The sequence below is a fragment of the Balaenoptera borealis genome (assembly GCF_965194805.1).
Source record: "Balaenoptera borealis genome assembly, chromosome: 4".
NCBI lineage: Eukaryota > Metazoa > Chordata > Mammalia > Artiodactyla > Balaenopteridae > Balaenoptera > Balaenoptera borealis.
This window is the reverse complement of record NC_138861.1, coordinates 42971185-42991767: the sequence shown is the minus strand read 5'-3', so window position 1 is coordinate 42991767 and position 20583 is coordinate 42971185. Positions and strand designations below refer to the sequence as shown.

The following is a 20583-nucleotide window of genomic DNA, read 5'->3' as shown; positions in this document are numbered from 1 at the left end:
GAATCACAAAGTATGTATACCTTTGCAGATTGGCTGCCTTTACTTAGTAATATGCATTTAAGGTTCTTCCATGTCTTTTCATGGCTTGAGACCTCATTTCTTTTTAGTGCTGAATAATATTCCATTGTCTGGATGGGCCACAGTTTATCCATTCACCGACTGAAGGACATCTTGGTTGCTTTCAAGTTTTGGCAATTATGAATAAAGCTGCTAGAAACATCCACATGCAGGTTGTTTTGTGGACATAAAATTTTCACCTCTTCTGGGTAAATACCAAGAAGCATGATTGCTGAATCATGTGGCAAGAATTTGTTTGTGAGAAACTGGCAAACTGTCTTCCAAAGTGGCTATACCATTTTGCTTTCCCACCAGCAATAAATGAAAATTCCAGTTGTTCCACATCCTTGTCAGTATTTGGTGTTGTCAGTGTTCTGGATTTTGGCCATTCTAATAGGTGTGTAGTGGTATCTCATTGTTTTAATTTGCATTTCCCTGATGACACATGTGGAGTATCATTCCATATGCATATTTGCCATCTGTATATCTTCTTTGGTGAGGTGTCTGTTAAGGTATTTGGCCCCTTTTTTAATTGAGTTGCTTGTTTTCTTATTGTTGAGTTTCATGAGTTCTTTGTATATTTTGGATAACAGTCCTTTATCAGATATGTCTTTTGCAAGTATTTTCTCCCAGTCTGGGTCTTGTCTGCTAATTCTCTTCATATTGTCTTTCAGAATCATGACATTTTATGTGGAGTTTTTCCAAGGTCTTGAATACAATGTTGTTGGAGAGAACAAATGAATTATTTATTTCCATAAACATTAAGACTCACTTTGTGTAAAGCTTATGCTAATCACCATGAACTCTAGAATGAAAATAAGCATGGAGCACTTTTGATTGTTCAAAACAAAAACAAGGCATGTGATTCCCTTAAAGAGAAAGGCAGTTAATTATAAGGATGCCTGTGGATGGACCACTCACAGCTCCGTCCATCCTCTCCTTGCCTCCATCCATCCTCTCCTTGCCTCCAGCTTCTCTGACCCACGTGGTCTCCTGCATAGGCCTCTCTTCCTCTGCTTGTGACTTCTGCCTTCTCCTTTCACTACCCACTGGCCAAAGGGCCACAAATCGTTTAGTCCTCATTTCAGAGGGACAAAGTTTGATTAGCTTGTGATCACCTTTACAGGGCAAAAGCCCTCAGGCCCACTACCTTATGGGTCACTGGACAGCGTTGGATCAAGGGCCCCCTAGAGTGACAATGACAGTGACAACCTCAAGACAATAAGATATCCTGATGTATCTTCCCTGAAACTGTAAGAGGAAGTTAGGAGTGAAAGGCACCATGCCTCACATGTTTAAAAGGATGACTTAGAAAGCAACTCTAGAACTAGAATCTTCAGTCACTGCTGTGATACCCTCACGGTACTAACTGTGCCTCCATGACCTGGAGAGCTGTGAACGAGTGACACACACTGATTCCCCCACTGCAGGTTTAAAGAACGAAGTAAAATTGAATCAAAGTCTCTCTTTTAGAATCGGCAATGATTTTTAACCTGTTTTGGGGAAAAGAAATGAAAACTGAATTATCAGGGCTGAAACAAAAATGTGCTCTATAGGAACAAATAATCCACAATGTCATAATTTCTGAAAAACTAAGAATATTTAGAAATGTTAAATTAACTAGTTAAGAAAAAAACAATTCATGAGGCAATGTTGCAGTTTTTTTTAAGGGCAAATACTTTTGTACATGCAATTATACTCCCAGAGAGGTTATCACATTGGCATAAACCTCACCAAGAAGAAAAAGAGTTACCTGGAGGATAGATTAGGTTTATGTACTTACTTAAATGGAAGATTTTAATGTTTTTAAAAAATAAATTTGTTTGTTTATTTATTTATTGATTGATTGATGTCTGCTGGGTCTTCGTGGCAGTGCGCAGCCTTCTCATTGCCGTGGCTTTTCTTATTGCAGAGCACGGGCTCTAGGCGCACGGGCTTCAGTAGTTGTGGCACGCAGGCTCAGTAGTTGTGGTGCACGGGCTTTGTTGCTCCACGGCATGTGGGATCTTCCCAGACCAGGGCTCGAACTCGTGTCCCCTGCACTGGCAGGGGGATTCTTAACCACTGGACCACCAGGGAAATCCCAAGATTTAATTTTTAAACAGGAAAACACAAGTGTGATTTCAGAATTATCCTTTGAGAAAAATGATAACTTATCTTTATTAATTTGAAAAAAACTCTAGAAAGAAATAGTGGGTGACACATTTTCTGCCATCTACTTATCTGCATTTTCTAATGTTTCTACAGTGAGAATGTATCACCTGAGAAATAGATAAATGTTGTATTAACATATGAATTGGAAGCAGTTAAAAGGCAAAGACAGCAATTTATTTGGTAGTAGCCAGCATGGTGCCATAAGTAAGTAAATAAAGGCTCTCTTTTCTAATGCCTTTGAGTGTGATGATTTCCATTCCAGAGTTAGCACATGTAAATGATACTACATACCCTGGGAACACACTGGAGCCTATTTTGGTGCATTTGAATTTAGAATTGGAGTAATAAACCCGTTTGGGTTAGTTCAGATGATAGTTAGTCATGTGAGTATTTGTGCTATGACTTCACTTACTATGTACTTAAACAGGCACCCAGATGGACAGCTGTGCAAGATGCTATTTTCATCTGCCTCCGATCTCTCGGAAAGTGGTTTCATCCAAATTGCAGCAAAGCACCCAGTCCTCAATGAAAACCCACCAACATCAAATGCAATGCTTTCAAAAGCAACCTGTTTTGTAATACGGGCAGGAAGAATAAATGTTCTTTAAAAGACAATGTTCTTCATGGAGCGGGCTTACTAAATACCAGTCAAGTCATGTCACCACTGCCCTTAACAACGTCCAGGGTTCCTCGTCACCGACAGAATCCAATTCCATTCCTCACTCCGTCTCCAGCCCTCGTCCTCTCTAACCTTATCGCCCACCATGTCTCTTGATACACCCCACTTTCTGACCGCGTGAGATTGCCTTTCCCTGAGCAAGCCGAGCACTTTCAGATCTCTGTATATCAAAAATTCCTTTTGCGGGTGTACAACAAACGTGACTAAGAGCCACTACTAAGGAGAAAACTCTGTAGCTATTTCACTGACACTTGAATAATTTTCCATCAGTTTCTTCTGATCACTACACCCTGGAATTGAGACATTCCTACTTTGTGCTTCAATGGCAGCCCCTTTCCTGGAGTATAGCACATATTCACTCAACCATTTGGTTGCAAGAGGACTTCAGTGTGTCATGTGGGTTCCACGAGAAAGTCGGACGAGCATGGAGCCCAGGCCCAGTACCTGGATTCCAAGCTCTGTGACCTTGGGTTGGTCCCAGACTTCCCATTCCTCAGCTGCCTCAGGGAAATAAGGATGCCGGCCCTGCTTCCCTCAGGGTTTGGGATGAGGAGTAAATGGGTGGGAAAACACCTTGTAAGCTGTAAAGCACACCCAGGGTGAGGTGTTCACTTCTCAATCTCAATTTTCACTTTAGTCTAGTACAGGGGTTCTCAGCCTCAGTGCTATTGACATTTTGGGTGGCTGGGTGATCCCTTTGGTGGCGGTGCTGGCCTGTGTGTTGCAGGACGTCTACTTACTAGATGCCAGTAGCATCACCAAAAATGTTTCTAGACATTTCCAAATGTCCCTGGGGAGAAAGTGCCCCCGGTGAGAACCCCTGGTATAGGATGAATTTTTAGAGTTGTGTTCTTTTTTTTTGTTTTGTTTTGTTTTGTTTTTTTTGGCCATACCACATGGCATGTGTAACGTCCCTGACCAGGGATTGAACCCATGCCCCCTGCATTGGAAGCATGGAGTCTTAACCACTGGACCACCAGGGAAGGCCTTAGAGTTGTATTCTGGTCACCCTTCCATCTCTCCCCCTAAACTGTTCCCTCTAGCGCCATTCACAGTCTTTTATCATCATCAGATAAACAAGGCTTTTTAAAATTCCCACTCTCTGCCAACCTTTTGTAAAGATGTTTTTACCGTTATCCATGTGCAGACTTAGTAGCTTCTCTGGATTCTGTCCACAGAATCTCCCAGAAGAAAACTTCATTTTCTGGACACTGAACTCAAAAACACTTCCTCTTTTCTAACTCCTCCTTCCATCTTTGTTTACTAGACAATCCTACTTTTGATACACAATTTCTCTTAAAAATCCAAGTTTTTTCCAACCTACCTGCAGGCCTAAAAGTCATTCCATCATTGTGGGTCTCTTTTTCTCCTCACACATCTATTTTGCTCTGTTTTTTAATATTAAGAAGGTATTAAGAAGGTAATACATGTATTACATTGTTTCCAATAGTACCAAAGTATATTAAAGGAGATCTGTCCCCTTGATTTCCCCTCCTCCTCCTCCTGCCCCCTCCCGCCCGGATTTCACTGTCCCTCTCCAGAGATAACTGTTAATTCCTGGTGGATCTTATCCTCCAGTTTTCTATCCAGATGCAAGCATATTTTTCTCCTCACTGCTTTTTCAACATGCTAATGTTTGTATATGATGTATATGATGATGTATATGATGACGATCAGTTTTCTCTTATTCTGTGTCTGGCCAGAATAATTCTCCATCCCTAAAGATGGTCAAAGAGGAGGTTTTATTAGTGCTCTGCAGGTATCAAAAACAGAGTCCACTCCTGCCAAAGCCCCACGGGAGCAGCCACGTGTGCCAGAACCACTGGGTAGCCCAACGAGGCCAGGCGAACCCCTTCAGGTATTCACACCCTAACCCACACATGAAGACTTCCATTCCATTCTCTTTTATTCTTTTTTTTTTTTTAAAGAAGCAACATGTTTTGCAAAGGACCCTGAGGAGAGAGGACAGACAGGTTTATGCAATGGCAAAAAATAGCTACACCAGAGGAGGAGAATTAGGCAGGGTGTGACTGGGGCTCATTCCAGGGACTGTGCTCCTTTAAAAAGGCTCTCGGATTAAATTCCTGGCTGGGAGATGGTAAGAATTATTTTGTTTCTGATTCAGTAACTTGTGACTATTTACAAATGCAGGTGCCCAAGTGCAAAGAAGAGAGTTTTAAAAATCCCATTTGAATAAGGGCCATTTTTAGATTCTTCCTCTAATTCCTCTGTTCATTCAACATGTATTCAGTAGTTTTAGGCTCTCTTGTGGGGCAGAGTTTTGAGGAGGAGGAAGTCATCAAGTTGATTCAGACATGGATCCTGCTCTCCAGAAGCACATGGTCCATCAGGGCAGAAAGAGATTGTCTAAATTATATAATCCAAATATAATGTGATAAAGGTCACGAGTACAGCTAACACGCTGCAGATGCTGTCAGTATACCTCCTCTCCAATAAACACTGCCATGAACAGTGTTTCCAGCACAATTGTCCAGGGACCCAGAGATCCAGGAAGGCCATGGGTGATAGCTCAGCATGACTCAGCCATGTACATTTGCTGGCTCTGGACTGAACATTGGCCCCCACAGGTGGGGGGCAGGAAGATGACAGTGGCGAGTTAAGTGTAAACAGCTCTATCTCCACAAGCCTTATCTTTACTGTTTACAGGATGATGTGACAGCCACATTTCTCAGTGCTTTCACGACTTCTCCAAAAGCAGCTCTTATTTTCTCCTCTGACATTTTCTATTCAGGTCTGCAACTTGTGAATGAAGAATCTTAAGAGCTTTATTAGTCAGCTGTTGCTGCACTGATGCTATATGAAAACAACCCTAAATCTCTCCATAGCTTACAATCATAAACATTTATGTTCATGGATCTGTTAGTCAGCTGAGATTTGGCTGATCCAGGCTGAGCTGGACTGGATTCCAGGTTGCTGATCTTGTTGAGGTCTGTTTTGCATTACAGGGCTCAGGATCTCAGATCACAGAAATGCAAGATCCCGGGAACACAAGACGGCGAGCCAGACTGTGTGATGGCTCTGAAAGAATTTAGCCCACACGGTCTCTTCCACCCGTATTTTTTTTGGTCAGAGCAAGTCATACGTGGCCTGGGTCAAGATCGAGAAGGCGGGGAAGTAAATGTTGCCTACATGAGTGGAAGAAACTGCCAAGTTACAGGGCATGGATGAAATTCCTGTCATTCCTATCTAATCAGCTATAAGGGATTGCCACTGTCCTCAAGAGAAAACCTCACAATGAGATCTAGAAGTAAGTGACCTCTTTCCATGTAGTGGAGTTGTTGCTGGCCTGTGGGTGCTGCGACACCAGTGCCAGTGCCCCTGTGTGGTTGTAGCTGAAATGATCATCACTGTAGAGACTTGAAGACTTTTGTCCCCGCCTTCAGATAAGTTTTGTGCCTGCTGCTTCACAAACAGTGAAGGAAACACATCATCTTTCTTTTCGGTGTACTTGCCTGTTCATTTCCTTCCTCCTGCCCCAGATCCACAGCTGTCATGCTGCTCCAACCCCCATGTTAATAGCTGCTCCATTTCAACTTCATCGTACTCAGCTGTCTGGCAATTCTGGAGGTCCTCCGCCCTCCTCTCTCATTCGGCCCAAGGCTTCAACGTTGCTGTAAATACCTGCCTACATTTCTGGAGCTCAGTGATGAAGGACAGGCTTGAGAATGGGCTGGGTTGTTTGTTGCAGGTCCTGTCTTTAGAAGCTGAGGTCTATTTCTCCACTAAGAACTTTTAAATGAGCATGCTCCCAAAAGAACCTCATAGACTCATAGAATATGGACTTTAGCAATCATCTAGTCAACCTCACTGTTTCACAGACAAAGCAAATGAGGCCAGAGAATCTAGTTCATGAAAGAACTAAGACTGGGGCCTTGAAGTTGGGATTCTCAGTCCAATGGAGCCAGTGTCTCACCACATCCATCCTTCCTCCAGGGGAATTAGTTTCACTGTTATTGAAGTTATGAATATGGTGGCAGGATACTAGATGAAATTTAAAAAATATGTGGACCGGGGGGCTCTGGACTCCATTTACACACCCGTCTAAAGACCCCATAACTAGCAAATTAGGCTACTATTTGGTCTAGGAAAAGGAGGACTCAGCTAAAATGCAAAGATAAAGAGTCGATCACTTGTGATCTTCTAAAGGCCCAAGGAAGGAGACAGCCCTCCCTACCAGCTCTGGCATTCCCAAGGCAATCTCAGAGAAAAGGAGGAGGATGGAGGGAGAGAGATGACGGGTTGTATCTGTGACTGTATTCAGTTTACCACGACCAGAACTGAAATTTGAAATTGATGCTATAATAGAAAAATAGAGCAAATTACCATTTTTCCATACCCAAGTTTGTCCCTTCAGTCTGTTGGCAGGATAATGACATGAATGGCTAGTGCTGCAAGTGGAAGTAGAGGTGATACTGCTAGCTAATATCTATAGAAAAAGATCTGAAGGATTTAAGCATGGAATACTTTTGTTTTGCTTATATGCATTTAAAATTGTTCCACAATAGGGACTTCCCTGCTGGCGTAGTGGTTAAGAATTCACCTGCCAATGCAGGGGACATGGGTTTGAGCCCTGGTCCGGGAAGATCCCACATGCTGCAGAGCCCTTGCGCCACAACTACTGAGCCTGCACTCTAGAGCCCGCGAGCCACAACTACTGAGCCCTAGTGCCACAACTACTGAAGCCTGCGTGCCTAGAGCCCATGCTCAGCAACAAAAGAAGCTACCGCAATGAGAAGCCCACGCACTGCAACGAAGAGTAACCTCCACTCGCCGCAACTAGAGAAAGCCTGCACTCATCAACGAAGACCCAAACAGATAAATTTATAAAAAAAAAAAAGTTCCACAATAAACATGTACTGTTTTTGTAATTTAAAAATATATTATTTTAATTTAAAAATAATTACCTCCCAGCCTGCCCTACTCTCTCCCACTTGATTCAAATCCTCCCAATTTTTGCTTATTTTTGGCATGACCCACATACCTTGGCATTGGAATTGTTCCTCGTGGTGTTTTTCTTTATTCTATTATAATTTACTATTTCCCCCAAATCTTCGTGCCTTTGTATTTTCTAGTTTCATTGGTGTTGAGGACTTAGTTGGCCAGCACATCATCAACTGTGAATCTGGAAAGTCAAATTAAACAGAAAAAGAAATAAAAGAACAAGCGCTGAGGTCACTCATCTGCATTTATCATTCTCAAGTGGACTTTGATATAGATACTCTGTATTTGTTAGTGATGTATGTCCTACTTCAAAAATACTTGAAGGGACTTAGAAAGAAAAGCTATCAAGATATGATTTGGTCAAAACTGAAACAGCAGTGGAAGGAAGTTTAATTCCTTTTAACAGGTGTGGGAGGCCACCAGGGCAGTGAGGTGGGGAGACCGACCAACCGGATCTTCTTGGTACATTCTGATGGGTGTTGTGGGGTGAGGTGGGGGAAGGCCCCTTAGGCCAGCTGGGGGCAGGGGGGGGGGCTTCTGAGAAGGTTCCCTGGTGCAGATGTCTCCTAGACTAAGTCCTGCAGGATGAGTTACAGTTAGCCAGGGAAAGGAATGCCCCTACAAGTGGTAAGGAAACCTGGGCTAATGAAAGTTCTACACCCAAGCTTTACTTCTAGTTCCAGGTTTTTTGGCAAACAAGGCAAAAATGAAACTACATCATACTATTTATTTCTTATTGTGTGACATAGGGGACATAACTTTCTAGGAACCAAAAATGAAATGCCAGAAGAGTGATTCTCTAGTTTTATCATGTGTGAAAATGCCCCCAAGCATCATTAAAAATGCAGAGTTCTGTAGCTCAGCTCCAGAGACTCAGACTCAGTAGTGCTGGGGTGGGCTCCAAGGCTACGCATTTTGACAAACTCCCCGAATAATTCTGGGGTAGGTGTCCCCACTCCCAGCCCACCTAAAAAATACTGCTGTAAAGGGAATTTTTTATCTGCCTACTCATTCATTCATTTGTTCATTCAAAAAAACAAACCAGAACAAAACAAACACTGTCCTAAATGCTGTGGCTAGACTGGAGAACCAGACAGAGAAGCCCCCTGCCCTCAGGGGCTTGCTGATCGCTGAGAGGAGGACCCTGAATCTCCAGACCAGCCAGCTTCTTCTCCTCAGGTGCTCCCCACAGGACCCTCCAGACCAGAGCCCACACGCCACTTCAGCTCTTAACTTCAATCCTTCTCAGTTTCGTTTCTGATGACCAGACCATCTGCTTAGGCCCTGAAGACTCTGTCGTGGAGGTGTAATAGGGAAGAACCTTTTGTATTCTATTACAAGTTAATCACAAAAGGGATGTTGCCTATAGGCTTACATTATACATAATGGCCCATCTCTGGGAATCCTGCCTCCCAGGTAATGAGCATTAAGTAAAATACCTTTGTTTGGCTCACAGGAAACATCCTGACCAGGTCCACCAGTGAATGACTGCAGGAAGGAAGAAATGAACACATTCCTCTCTGGAGGCTGATGGGAACCAGGAAGTGTTTGACTTTACTCCCTCCCCTTTCAGTATAAAAGGAGGCTGAATTCTAACTCAGGCAGGATGGTTCCTTGGGGTATGAGTCCACCATCTCTCGGTCTGTTGGCTTTCCAAATAAAGTCATTATTCCTTGCCCTAACAACTCGTCTCTCGATTATTGGCCTGTCGTGCAGCCAGCAGTATGAGCTTAGACTCAGTAACAGAGGAGGTCCAGGTTGAAGCTGCTGGAATTCCCCAAATCCTGCAACAGCTTCTCGGAGTGACCAGCTGAAGGGTGAGTGACCAGGGTCGGCAGCCAGGATGTAGGGACAGAGCCACTGAGGGTTCTGATGAGTCACAGGGGCTGGTCAAGATGAACCTGGCAGTGTGGACTCCCAGCTTCAAAGGCAGTGTGCTAAAGACTGAACGCTCATGTCCCAGCAAATTCAGATTGGAAACCCTAACCTCCCATATGGTGGTATTTGGAGACGGGGCCTTTGGGGGGTGATTAGGATTAGATGGGGCTGTTAGGGTGAGGCCCTTACGACATTAGTGTCCTTGTGAGAAGAGATGCCAGAGAGCTCGCTCTGTCTCAGTGCTGTGTGAGGACCCAGTAAGAAGGTGGCCGTCTACAACTCAGGAAGGGGGTCCTCACCAGGACTCGATGTGCTGGCCCCTGATCTTGGAATTCCAGCCTCTGAACTATGAGAAAATGTGTCTGTTGTTTAAGCTGCCCAGTCTATGGTAATCTGCATGGCAGCCCAGCTGACTAAGACACAGTGGAACTGCTGTCAGGCCCTCTCCTGGCTGGGATTCCCTGAACGCTCTGGAGTTCTGCCCCAGCCCCTGCACTGCCCACTCATCTCTCTGGCACTCCTTTAGACCCTGACCTTAACCTGGTTAAGCAAACAGTGCAGAGTCTTTAACTACTACCAGCTAGCATTTAGACAGAGAAAGGAGCCCCAGAAAGTGTGTGCAAGTGTGTCAGTGTGAGTTTGTGTGTGTGCATGTGAGCATGCAGGTACATTTATGAGTATGTGAGTGTTCGTGTGGGTGGGTGTTGAGAGACTGTATACAGACCACGGCCAGGGCATATATATGTACATGAAAACAGAACTCAGACCCTACCTCTAGCAACTGGTCCAAGAAACTGAGCAGCAATCCCTGTAAGAGTTGGCCCTAATTATTCCTCTGCTTCCAATTTCGGAGAAGCCGGATATGTACCCCTTAACCAATCACTGGAACCAGTCACTAGAACTGGCTTCTAGTTCCCCATGCCAATGGCTCCCATCAGGGTGCTGAAGCCTCCCCTTTTTTCCACTGTAGAGCTTTCCCACTCCTCTGCTAGACTTTGAGTTTCTGCGTAATGCAAGTGATGGTGGCCGACTCCCTTGCTGTAGCAAGCTCTCGATAAATGGCCTTTGCCATTTGGCTTGTTCTAATTTGGTTGGCCTTCCTGTATTTCCACAGCGTCCATGAGTGTGTGTGAACATGTGTAGGGGGTGTGCCTGTGTGTTGGAAATGGCGGGGTTGGCGGCTAGAGGGGGAAAATGGGGGCAGGTGCACTCCCTGCAAGATCTTATCATTTCTGGGCTGTTCCCTTGGAGTCCCTCTTCCTTTAGGGCTGCGGAGGAGGGGCAGAAGGGAAGGGAGGAGGAATTGGATGAGAGTTGATTGTAAAAGCCAGACTCTCGTGTGAAAGTCATAAAGAGCACCTCCAACCAGTAACGGGCTTCTCTTCCTGCCCTCCTGAGCAGGAGGAGGCCTCAGGGCACCTCCTAGGCACCCTACCTCCTTACCTCCCCTCCTCCTACCTGCGCTGAAAGCCGAAGGCAGGCACCGCTGACCTCACGCCTGGCCCGTGTGCCTGCCATTCTCGCTGAGGCTCCCCGCTGCCTCACAGCTGTGACTGGGGCCCTGACTTCCTGCCACGAGTGTATCAAGATTTAATCTGAGGCCAGGCGGCCACTGCCAAAATGAATGGTTGGTAAAATTAGAACAAACAAAGGTAAATAGCCCTTTACCTAGTGCACAGTCACCCTGGGATTTAACTGCAGCAAAGAGATCATGGAGGTGCCACGGTTTTCTGATCAATGATGGTAATTTTCTTCCCCTGGAGATCAGGTTATCACTCGAAGGGTCTTAGAGAGCACAGGAGTCAAAAGAAAAGTACAAGGTGATGCAGGGTTTCTCTGCAGCTTATTTTGCACATCATTCTAAGTGATGTAGTGTTGCCTGCTCAGAAGCAACACTTGGCACACTTAGAGAGACTGAGACACTGGCTGGCAGGGTGTGGGCTCCACGGATGTCTGTGCTCCAGCCGCAGACACCTGACTCTGCAAAGCCTCCAGCAAGCTGTATTTTAAAATCAAAGAAACCAAGGCTCACACCTTGCTGTTGCCAAACACATGCCTCAAGCCTGGGATCCAAGATGGTTTTAATAGAGCGTAAATGGCAAAATGAAGAGATCTCCCAAGCCCCGGGTCTTCTCTCTGGCACACGTGCGTTGCAGCGGGAGAAATGCCTGCTAGTGCAGGAATGATCGCCCTCAAACTTAGCACTAGAGGGTCTTGGAGCCAGTGGTCTTTTCACTTGCTCATCGATAGTTTGATTAATAGGTCTTTCTCCGTTGTTTTCAAATCGATCATCCAGTTTTGAACTCTTTTCTTTTGCTGTTTGTTCTGTATTGTCACCTAGAGCGCAAAAGCATATTTTATTAGGAATTGACTTAACTGCCAGTTTAAAATATCGAAATGCAGACTGTAAATCCAGTAACACGGATTAGTACGTGCATCGTCAACCTATTTCTGTGGATAAGAACTGAGATAAGCGGTGACTAATGACAGTGAAGAGCAGCAATGCACTAAACAAAAAATTAATGGCCATGTCAGGGCCTGAGGAATCCAGTCACCTCGTGTGCTCACAGCAATCGGATCAGTGAAGATGGTATGGACCAGAAGTTGGTGACTCACGATAGGCTGCCAGCAAAGGGTTAGAGATGAGATGGGTGTCTGGTGCCTCTCTCTGTCTGCCTGTCTCTCTTGGCACCATAACAAACATAATTATGAAATTCCATTCTTTTTTTGTTGTTTTTCTATAAACTTTATTTCTCAAAACGGTCTTATGATATTTGTGGGATAAATACTCAACATTTATGTGAAATTCCATTCTACAGTGTTTAGGACCTAGACCTAATCCAAGGAAAGGACTTCAATAGAACACAGAAAACCTAACCTACTCTAATCACCCCAAACACTGCTATGAACTATCACCCCCTTCCTGCATTGTTTCAATTGGGTAGGATTTCCACCCCCGTTCTAATCCAACTCAGTTCTATTTTGTTTGTTGTTAACAACCTCTGAGAAAATAGTCATTCAAGAAGGAAGAAAGGTAAAATACAGAATTTATTTTCCCCCCTGAGAACATATTCTGCTTTGGAAATAGGCCCCTTAAAAAATCATTTATCTCTTACCATAGATCTAGCAATTGAGCTCCCTGGTATTTTCCCAAAGGAGTTGAACATTTATGTCCACACAAATAGCCATACACGGATGCTTCTAGCAGCTTTGTTCCTAATCACCAAAACGTGGAAGCAACCTCGATGTCCTTCAGTAGGTGAATGGATAAATAAACTGTGGTCCATCCAGACAATGGAATATTATTCAGCACTAAAAAGAAATGAGCTCTTAAGACAGGAAGAGACATGGAGGAAACTTAAATGCATATCACTAAGTGAAATAAGCCAGTCCGAAAAGGCTACGTACTTCATGAGTCTAGCTATCTGTCATTTTGGAAAAGGCAAAACTGTGGTGACAGTAAAAAGATCAGTAGTTGTCAGCTGTTGGGGTGGTGGTGAGAGAGGCATGAACGGGTGGACCACAGAGGAGTTTTAGGGCAGGGAAACTACTCACTATGATACTATAATGATGATACATATCATTACTATACCTTTGCCCAAACCCATAGCATATACGACGCCAAGAGTGAATTCTAATGTGAACTATGGACTTGGGGTGGTTATGATGTATCCATGTAAGTTTATCAATGGTAACAAATGTACCACTCTGCAGGGGGTATTGATAATGGGGGAGGCTGTGCATGTTTGGGGACTGGGGGTGTATGGAAAATCTCTGTGCTTTCCTCTTAATTTTGCTGTGAACTTAAAACTGCTCTAAAAAATAAAGTCTTTATAATGAAAAAAAATAAACCAACCAAACCTAAAAAGATGATTTCTCTCTGGAGACGAAGGGCACAGCCTTCAGGCATGGGTGTAGCATTGTCCTTTTCCTTCTGATGAGCTGGGGGGGCGGGGCATTCAGGGCCCAAGGAGGAGCATATGTGCCTGGCCAGAGAGAAGTGGGATGGCCATTTCCTGATGGCACAGGTGTCCCTGCTGTCTGGTGTCCAATATGGTAGCCACTAGCCACATGGAGTTACTGAAATTTACATTAAAAAAATAAAAACTAACAATTCACTTCTCGCTAGCCCTATTTCGAGTGCTCAGCAGCCTATGTGGCTAATGGCTACTGTATTGGACCTCTCAGATTCAGAACATTTCCATCATGTCAGAAAGTTCTATCGGAGAGCGCTGCTCTAGCCTCCAGGCAGCCCCGGAGGCTGACCTGGGGACTGAGGATCAATAAAATCACAAATCGAGACCCGATCCCCAGTCCCAGATTCTGAATGACATCTGAGCAACGGACACTGTTTCCACGGGGACAATGTCGAAAGATGGAGGCCCACGCGGGGCCGAGACGGAAAAGGGCTCGAGAGGCGTGTTAACTAAATCAGTGCTTGAAGAGCAACTTCTCTTTGGCAATTCTTGCTGGTCTGACAGGCTCCTGCCGAATTACATCACTTCCTAAAAAACAGGCAAACACCTCTCCTTCAAGTCAGCACCGACCCAAACAAGCAGGAAACAGGAAACGTTCACGTTTCTGCGGGGCTGAAAGTGCGCGCAGCATCACGATGCCGGGGCGCGCGGATCCCGAGGCGCCCCGCGCCGCCCTCATCTTCGCCCTGCTCATCGCGTTCCTCCCCACCCGCCAGGCGCAGGGTAAGCACCCCTAGGCTTTCCACTCCAGGCGAGGAGGAAAATGAACGCTTGTCTCGTGCCGAGGCTACAGAGCTCTGCCGGGGAGGGTAACACCCAGAAAACTCTAAGCCTTCCTATGAAAAAAGTGGAGAAAAGTCGAACTGTCTTTTTTGGGGGAAGGAGGGAGGAGGGACTTGGCTTCGTTTGCAGCCGGCTAATCCAGCTCCAGCTCACTCCCTGAATTTACCCTTCCCGCAGTCTTTGTTTTCTAAGATGTAATTTACCGGTCCCAGTCATTTACTGGCTTTAATGGGCATATTAAGAAAATGATCAACTCTTTGGCAGTTCCTGTAAAAGAACGTTTCAGTCAGCTGAAACAGAGAAATTATGAATTTACTTTTAATAATGTGGGCTGAGAAGTCTGCTGGTTCCAAAAATTCCTGGAAAACTGGGGTATGGAAATTTACTACTGGAAAGTAGACTAAAGAAACACCATAATTAAAAAAAAAAAAAAGTAAACAGGAAATTATCTGAGGAATTACCAGGCATCCACTGTAACTTATTAAATCTTTCATCTGCTTTCCTTTGATCTTGTTACTTTGGGAAAGATTTTCTTTGCATTGATTGCGACTAATGAAGCTTTGTTTTAAAAAGTAATGTGACTGTAGTGAATCAAAGGTACCAGAAAAGACAAAATATTAAATCTCATAATTCTGAGCTAAGAGCAGCAATTGATTTATACCCTGGCAACAAGTACAATCACCCTCCATTGCTTCTTACAGCTGTGTGGATTTGCCCTTGGGTAAATAAGCTAGTTGCCTGTGGTTCCTGTCAGTGGACACCGCCTGCTGCTAGTGTAGAGCTGTACTGGGGGGTGCAGCTATACTGAGTGTACAGCTGTTCTGGGGGTGCAGATGAAGAAACTGAGGTGGAGGAAGGTGAGACCCACCGACAGTCAGCTCTCCTGATTTGGACTCCAGGGTCTCCCCTCTCGCCGCAGGGGATCGACCACGCCCCCTGCCTGGACCTCTGGACCATATTCCTTTCCGAGGGGCGTCCCTCAGCACCCACGGAAGCAGGGCCCAGCCATCCCTCTTCACCTCTTTTAACTCTCACAGCTACCACACTTGCCTCAAACACGCTCCTGAGAATGACATTTAACCTGCCTGAGTAGTTTCTTGAGCATCTGAAAATGATTGACTCAAAGTGTCTGCAATTCAGGAGATGCAAAGGACTCAGTGAAAGGTGTCCCTCTGAGACCCGTATCTGATCAGTGACTCTTCCCCTGAAAGAGCTCCGGTGGGTCCTCATTTATGGCCCCTGGCCTCTCGCTGCAACCTCCTTTCCACAGCATCTCCTTCTGTCTCCCTCCTGCTCCCCAGCTGCAGCCCCTCAGTCACGGTACAGAGCGTGTGCTCCAGGCTTCTGGGGCTCTGGCCACAAGTGATGACAAGTTCCCTTTTTTTCTACTGAATGGATGCCTATGTAACCTTAAAAGGCTCAGACTGAATGTTCCCTCTTCTTTGGTGTCTCTCTCACTGCCCCTTCCCTGGCACGCTGCCTGTTATACCCCCAGAGACCTAAACTTCTGTAAACCCAGCTAACCACCTGGAATCATAACTGTGTCTACGTCCATGCCTCCCACCAGGCTGTGAGCACCTCCAGGGAAAAGAAAATCCCCTTTTGTTCATCTTTGATTTCCCCAAATCTCGTAAAGGGTCAGCATAAATTAGGAACTCAGTTATTCTTGATAAGTACTAAAATCGTCCTAGAATGGATATGAGACTGATCACTAAAGACTGATGAGCTCCTGAGAGCAGGTAGTGTTAGGATGTCAGGAGAAGTGGAAGATGAAAAGCTGCATTTCAGGGGAGAACAGGGATTATCTGAATCATCCCACACACTCACCTGTCTCCATTCCCAATGCCTGAAAATGCAAAAATGCCCACTTGCAAGCAGCTGTATAATCAAAGCCTATTACTTTGAGATTAGCCAAGGGAAAGGCTGTTCTAAATTAAGGATTGAATATATATTGTAAAATTAAGTAAGGTATATCCTTTTGAGCTGATGGTGCCTAAGACTTTAGGATGTGAGTTCATTTAAAGGTGTCACAGTTGTATCTATTTCCTTGAATTCTTCAAAAAATACCTTGGAGATGTTTGGTAAAAGAATCCGATCTACTGAACAGCCTGATTCTCCTTTGCAAGCATAATCCAGGTTTATCTCAAGTCAAGCCTTTATTAACCGCAAATAGGCAACATTATTTAATAACTGCAGTTACCTGAGACCAGCATCATTATGGTTGAGTCAGCATCTGTTTTGCTTTATGTCGATAGAGAGCCTGGTGCAGAACTGATTACTATCACAAGTGAAATAATCCACTTAGAAGTGAGAGAAATGAGAAAATAGCTTTTCTGGGATTTTGACAAAACAGATGAGAATAATTAAAGAGAAGCTCTGGGCCTAGGTTTCTTGGCCAGTGTAGGATGCCAAGAAATTTCAGACTCAAGGCAACATTCTGCCTGTGGAATGAAGGGCCACCTCATTCCTTACCCTGTGCCCTCTCAATGTCAGCTTAACACTATCAGAAAGCTAAAAGCAACTTCCAGATACCAAAAGCACAGGATTTATTAGCTTCTAAAAGCAGAACGGTCTGTAGAAAAAAGAGCAAAAAGTCACAAGGCAGAAATAAGCCCTCTGTAACTGTTTTGGTGACCAGAGTTAAACACTGAATTTGACAGAGAGGACTAGGAGGTTTTTCTGGGCTGTTTCAGAACAGTAAGGATCATATAATTATTGGACGAACCTTCAGAAGGAGAGAAAGAAGAAAATAATGGTTGCAAAGTTGAAACTGCACTTTCTGATACTGTTCTTATTTCAATGAATGTGACTACCACCTTCTATTTCCTGGGACAGTCCCCATTTCAAGTAGTAAAAATGCTGATGGCCAACATAGTTAGTGCTCAGTATATGCCTGTTCTGAACACTTTATATCTACCAACTCATTTAATTCTCATAACAAACCTTATACAGTGGCTACTATTATTCCTATTTTACAGATGAGAAAACAGGCACAGAGGGGTTATCTGACTTGCCAAGGTCACACAGCTAAGTAGTGGATCTAAGTAAGATTCAGCCTCAGGAGTCCACGCTCTAACAATACACTGTATTACCTCTGGGTGTTCAGGCTCTGCCAGGCTATGTGTCTAGTTTTAGGTTTGGAAAAGTATGCCTTCCTGACTGTGTAGGTGTATCACACAAACTCTTGGCTGGGCTGTAAGTTTATCACATGTTCATAAAGGAGCTGTATTTGTTTGATTGGGTCAGAGACTGGCTGACAGGAAAAGGGATAGTGGAGTTGGGTTAAACTTTGGCCTGTGGAGGGGAAGGGAGAGGCTGAAAGGTACAGAGTGAGCAACAGAGAATCTGGGGATTAGCATAGTTAAGACCAGAAGCAGGAAAAACAGAATGTTGAAGTCACTGGGTAAGAGGCTTTGGGGTGTGGGAACCAGGGAGAGAAAGCCCAGACTTCTGTCAGGCAGAGTCACACCGTGGGAGAGCCCTGCTGAGAACTGACCCCAAGGACCAAACAGCCCTCAGGGGCAAAAAGAAAAGAAAAAAAAACAAACAAGCAGAGAGGGTTTTATTAAGGCTTAAAGTTCTTCCGTGTCTAAAAGGCTGACCCAGGAAAACAGAAGAGGGCGGGACTTTGGCTGGGATAGGCTCAGTTCTGTAAAGAAACAGTGCAACCTGTAATTTGCCTACCTGCATATAGTTTGCACCACCCTCAACTGTTGGCAAAGATGTGGAGAGACAGAAACCTGGCACCGCCCATGGGAGGGCAGATCAGTGCAATCCTCTAGTGTCTCCTGCCGCTGAACCCATGCACTGGGCTTTGAATTTAAGTTACCATATTTTTCATTTCTAGAAAATCCTAGAATACAGAATATTGTACAATATATAGAGAGAGTCTTGGTTTTATTTTTCCTTATTTGTTCCTTCTTTTATGTCTTTAAACATACTATTCACTATTTGATAATTTTTATCTGAAGTTTATGTAGATCGAATCTTGTTGCTTCTTGTATCTGTCACCTCCCATCATGATAAAAATCTTGGGGGAATTAGGGCCAAACCCAGCACACAGAGCGTGGCCCACCCTATTTAACAGAACCCCAAATTTTCTGATCCTGTCACCAAGCTACTGTAAATACTTTCCCAGTGCAGCCTCAGTCCTGTCACCACAAAATAGGCTTTGGAAGAAACTCAGATAGGGGTGTGCTCTGGGCTTGAGGAGAGCGGGTGCTTGGACCTCAGGCTTAAACCCCAGCCTTGGGATGGGGAGAGGGAGACCTCAGGGATCAGCCTCCAAGAGCTGCGTGAGGTACCAAAACTTCATTAGAGGTGCAGGCCAGCAGAGGCAAGCCAGTAACCAGAAGCAGGTGACCAAAGAGACCAAAGTGACTGCCAAGGAGAAAGAAGCAGACAAAACCAAATTCAAAACCAGGCCGTGGGTCAGGGGTCCACAGTGTCAGGATGATGATGAGGTCAGCCTGGGGGAAGTGCACCTGACTTTGAACTTTGCCAGAATCATTGCAGCTGCTTTTCTTTTTTCTTTCTTTCTTTTTTAAAACCATGAACTGGTGTTTTAGCTTTCACTTTTGACCCAGTAGGTGGACAGGAACGCCTGAAAGTACTATATAGCTTATCATATCCTGTGGGATTCAGGCAAGTCCCCGTAGGTGGGTAGGTATGGCTCTGAATTTAAATTTCCTCTACAAGTTTTTTTTTTTCTTTCTCCAGATTTTCTGGGCCCTGGGGAATTCCTTGCTTTTTTTGTGATTTCTTTATACATTTAAGAAGTTGTTTCTTCTATTTCATCTAGTATTTCTAGGTGCTGCATACTGGGTGAATTTTTCAGGTTACTAACTATATGAGGTTATTGGAAAAGGAATTTTTTTTTGATACAACCATTCTGGAGAACAATCTGGAAATATTTAGTCAACTGGAGATGTTCATACCCTACAACTACAACAATTCACTGTCAGATCACTCACAAATGTACGACGGCAAAGAGTCATGGCCAAGGTTGTGGATTGTAGCACTGTTTGTAAAAATGGGAAAAATAGAAACAATCTAAATATCTATTAACAAAAGAAAAATACATGAAACTTGGTATAGTCACAGAATGAGATATCATAGAGCAGGTAAACTTAATGAACTACAGCCAAATGTATTAAGATAAATCAGTCTCAAATGTAATGTTGACCAAAAAACCAGTGGAAGATTATTACGTGCAGAATAATTACATTTATTTAAAGTTTTTAAAACACTCCAAATTCTGCTTCTATTGCTTAGGGACACGGGCGTATTTGGAAAGTGTGGAACTGATACGTGCTAATTGAGAAGAGCGGTTAACTTGAAAGAGATTGGGGGAAGGAGGGCTTCAGCTGTATTTACAATGTTGTGTTTCTTTCAGAAAAAAACATGGTGGTCCAGGGTCAGCAAACCAAGAATCATGGGCCAAACTCAGCCAGCTTCCTGCTTTTTTCCAACACTTGAGCTAAGAATGGTTTTTATATTTTTAATGGTTACATAAAAACAGATAATAGCCTGTATTTTGCCTCTTGGCTCACAAGATCTAAAACAGTTACTCTCTGGCCTGTTAAGAAAAAGTTTGCCAACCCCTGCTCTAGTCATTATGGGGAAATAGAAGATAATTAGGGTGGGTCCCCTGTTATTTGTTACATTCGTCTCTATTCCCTTTGGTAGGTATACGTTCATAATGAAAAGTGAGGGAGCCTGTGAGTTCTTTTCCAGCTCTCCTGAGTCCCCGCGAGCTCTCCTCCCTCTTCCCTTTCTATAACTCCCAGTCTCTTTGAAAGACAGCCAACACATCTTCATTTTCACTCGCCGTTCACTTCTCAACCCCCTGCGATCTGGCTGCCATGTCAAGCACGGCACTCAAATTGCTCTGTCTGGGTCACCAGTGCCTTCTAATAGCCGAACCCAAAGGACCCATTACCGTCTTTATCTTCTGTTTTTCTCTGTAGCACTTAACATAATCAATTATTGAAACCCTCCTCTTCCTTGGGTCTTATGAGGCCATTTTCTTCTTGGTCTCCTATGACTCTGATTGTTCCTTTCCAGTTTGGGGTTATGAATCTCTCTCTTCCA

At 44.3% G+C, this 20583-nt stretch overlaps 1 protein-coding gene and 1 long non-coding RNA gene across 9 annotated transcripts in view; both read left to right on the top strand.

Annotated features, from left to right (window-relative positions):
• LOC309628455 overlaps window positions 1–10267 on the top strand; it is a 29300-nt gene extending 19033 nt beyond the window's left edge. The window contains exons 3-5 of the long non-coding RNA XR_014244535.1: window positions 2639–4988; window positions 5857–6158; window positions 9309–10267. This is a non-coding gene — a long non-coding RNA (uncharacterized lncRNA). The remainder of the gene's footprint in view (window positions 1–2638; window positions 4989–5856; window positions 6159–9308) is intronic.
• Window positions 10268–14070: 3803 nt separating this feature from the next.
• The window catches only part of TMEM154 (transmembrane protein 154), a 44064-nt gene continuing 37551 nt past the window's right edge, over window positions 14071–20583 (top strand). The window contains exon 1 of one of the 8 annotated variants that reach the window (XM_082391580.1): window positions 14071–14430. In XM_082391580.1, the coding sequence (XP_082247706.1) occupies window positions 14343–14430 (88 nt within the window). In that variant the 5' untranslated portion in view covers window positions 14071–14342. The remainder of the gene's footprint in view (window positions 14431–20583) is intronic. The other 7 variants (XM_082391579.1, XR_014244534.1, XM_082391584.1 and 4 more) reach the window with 7 other exon arrangements.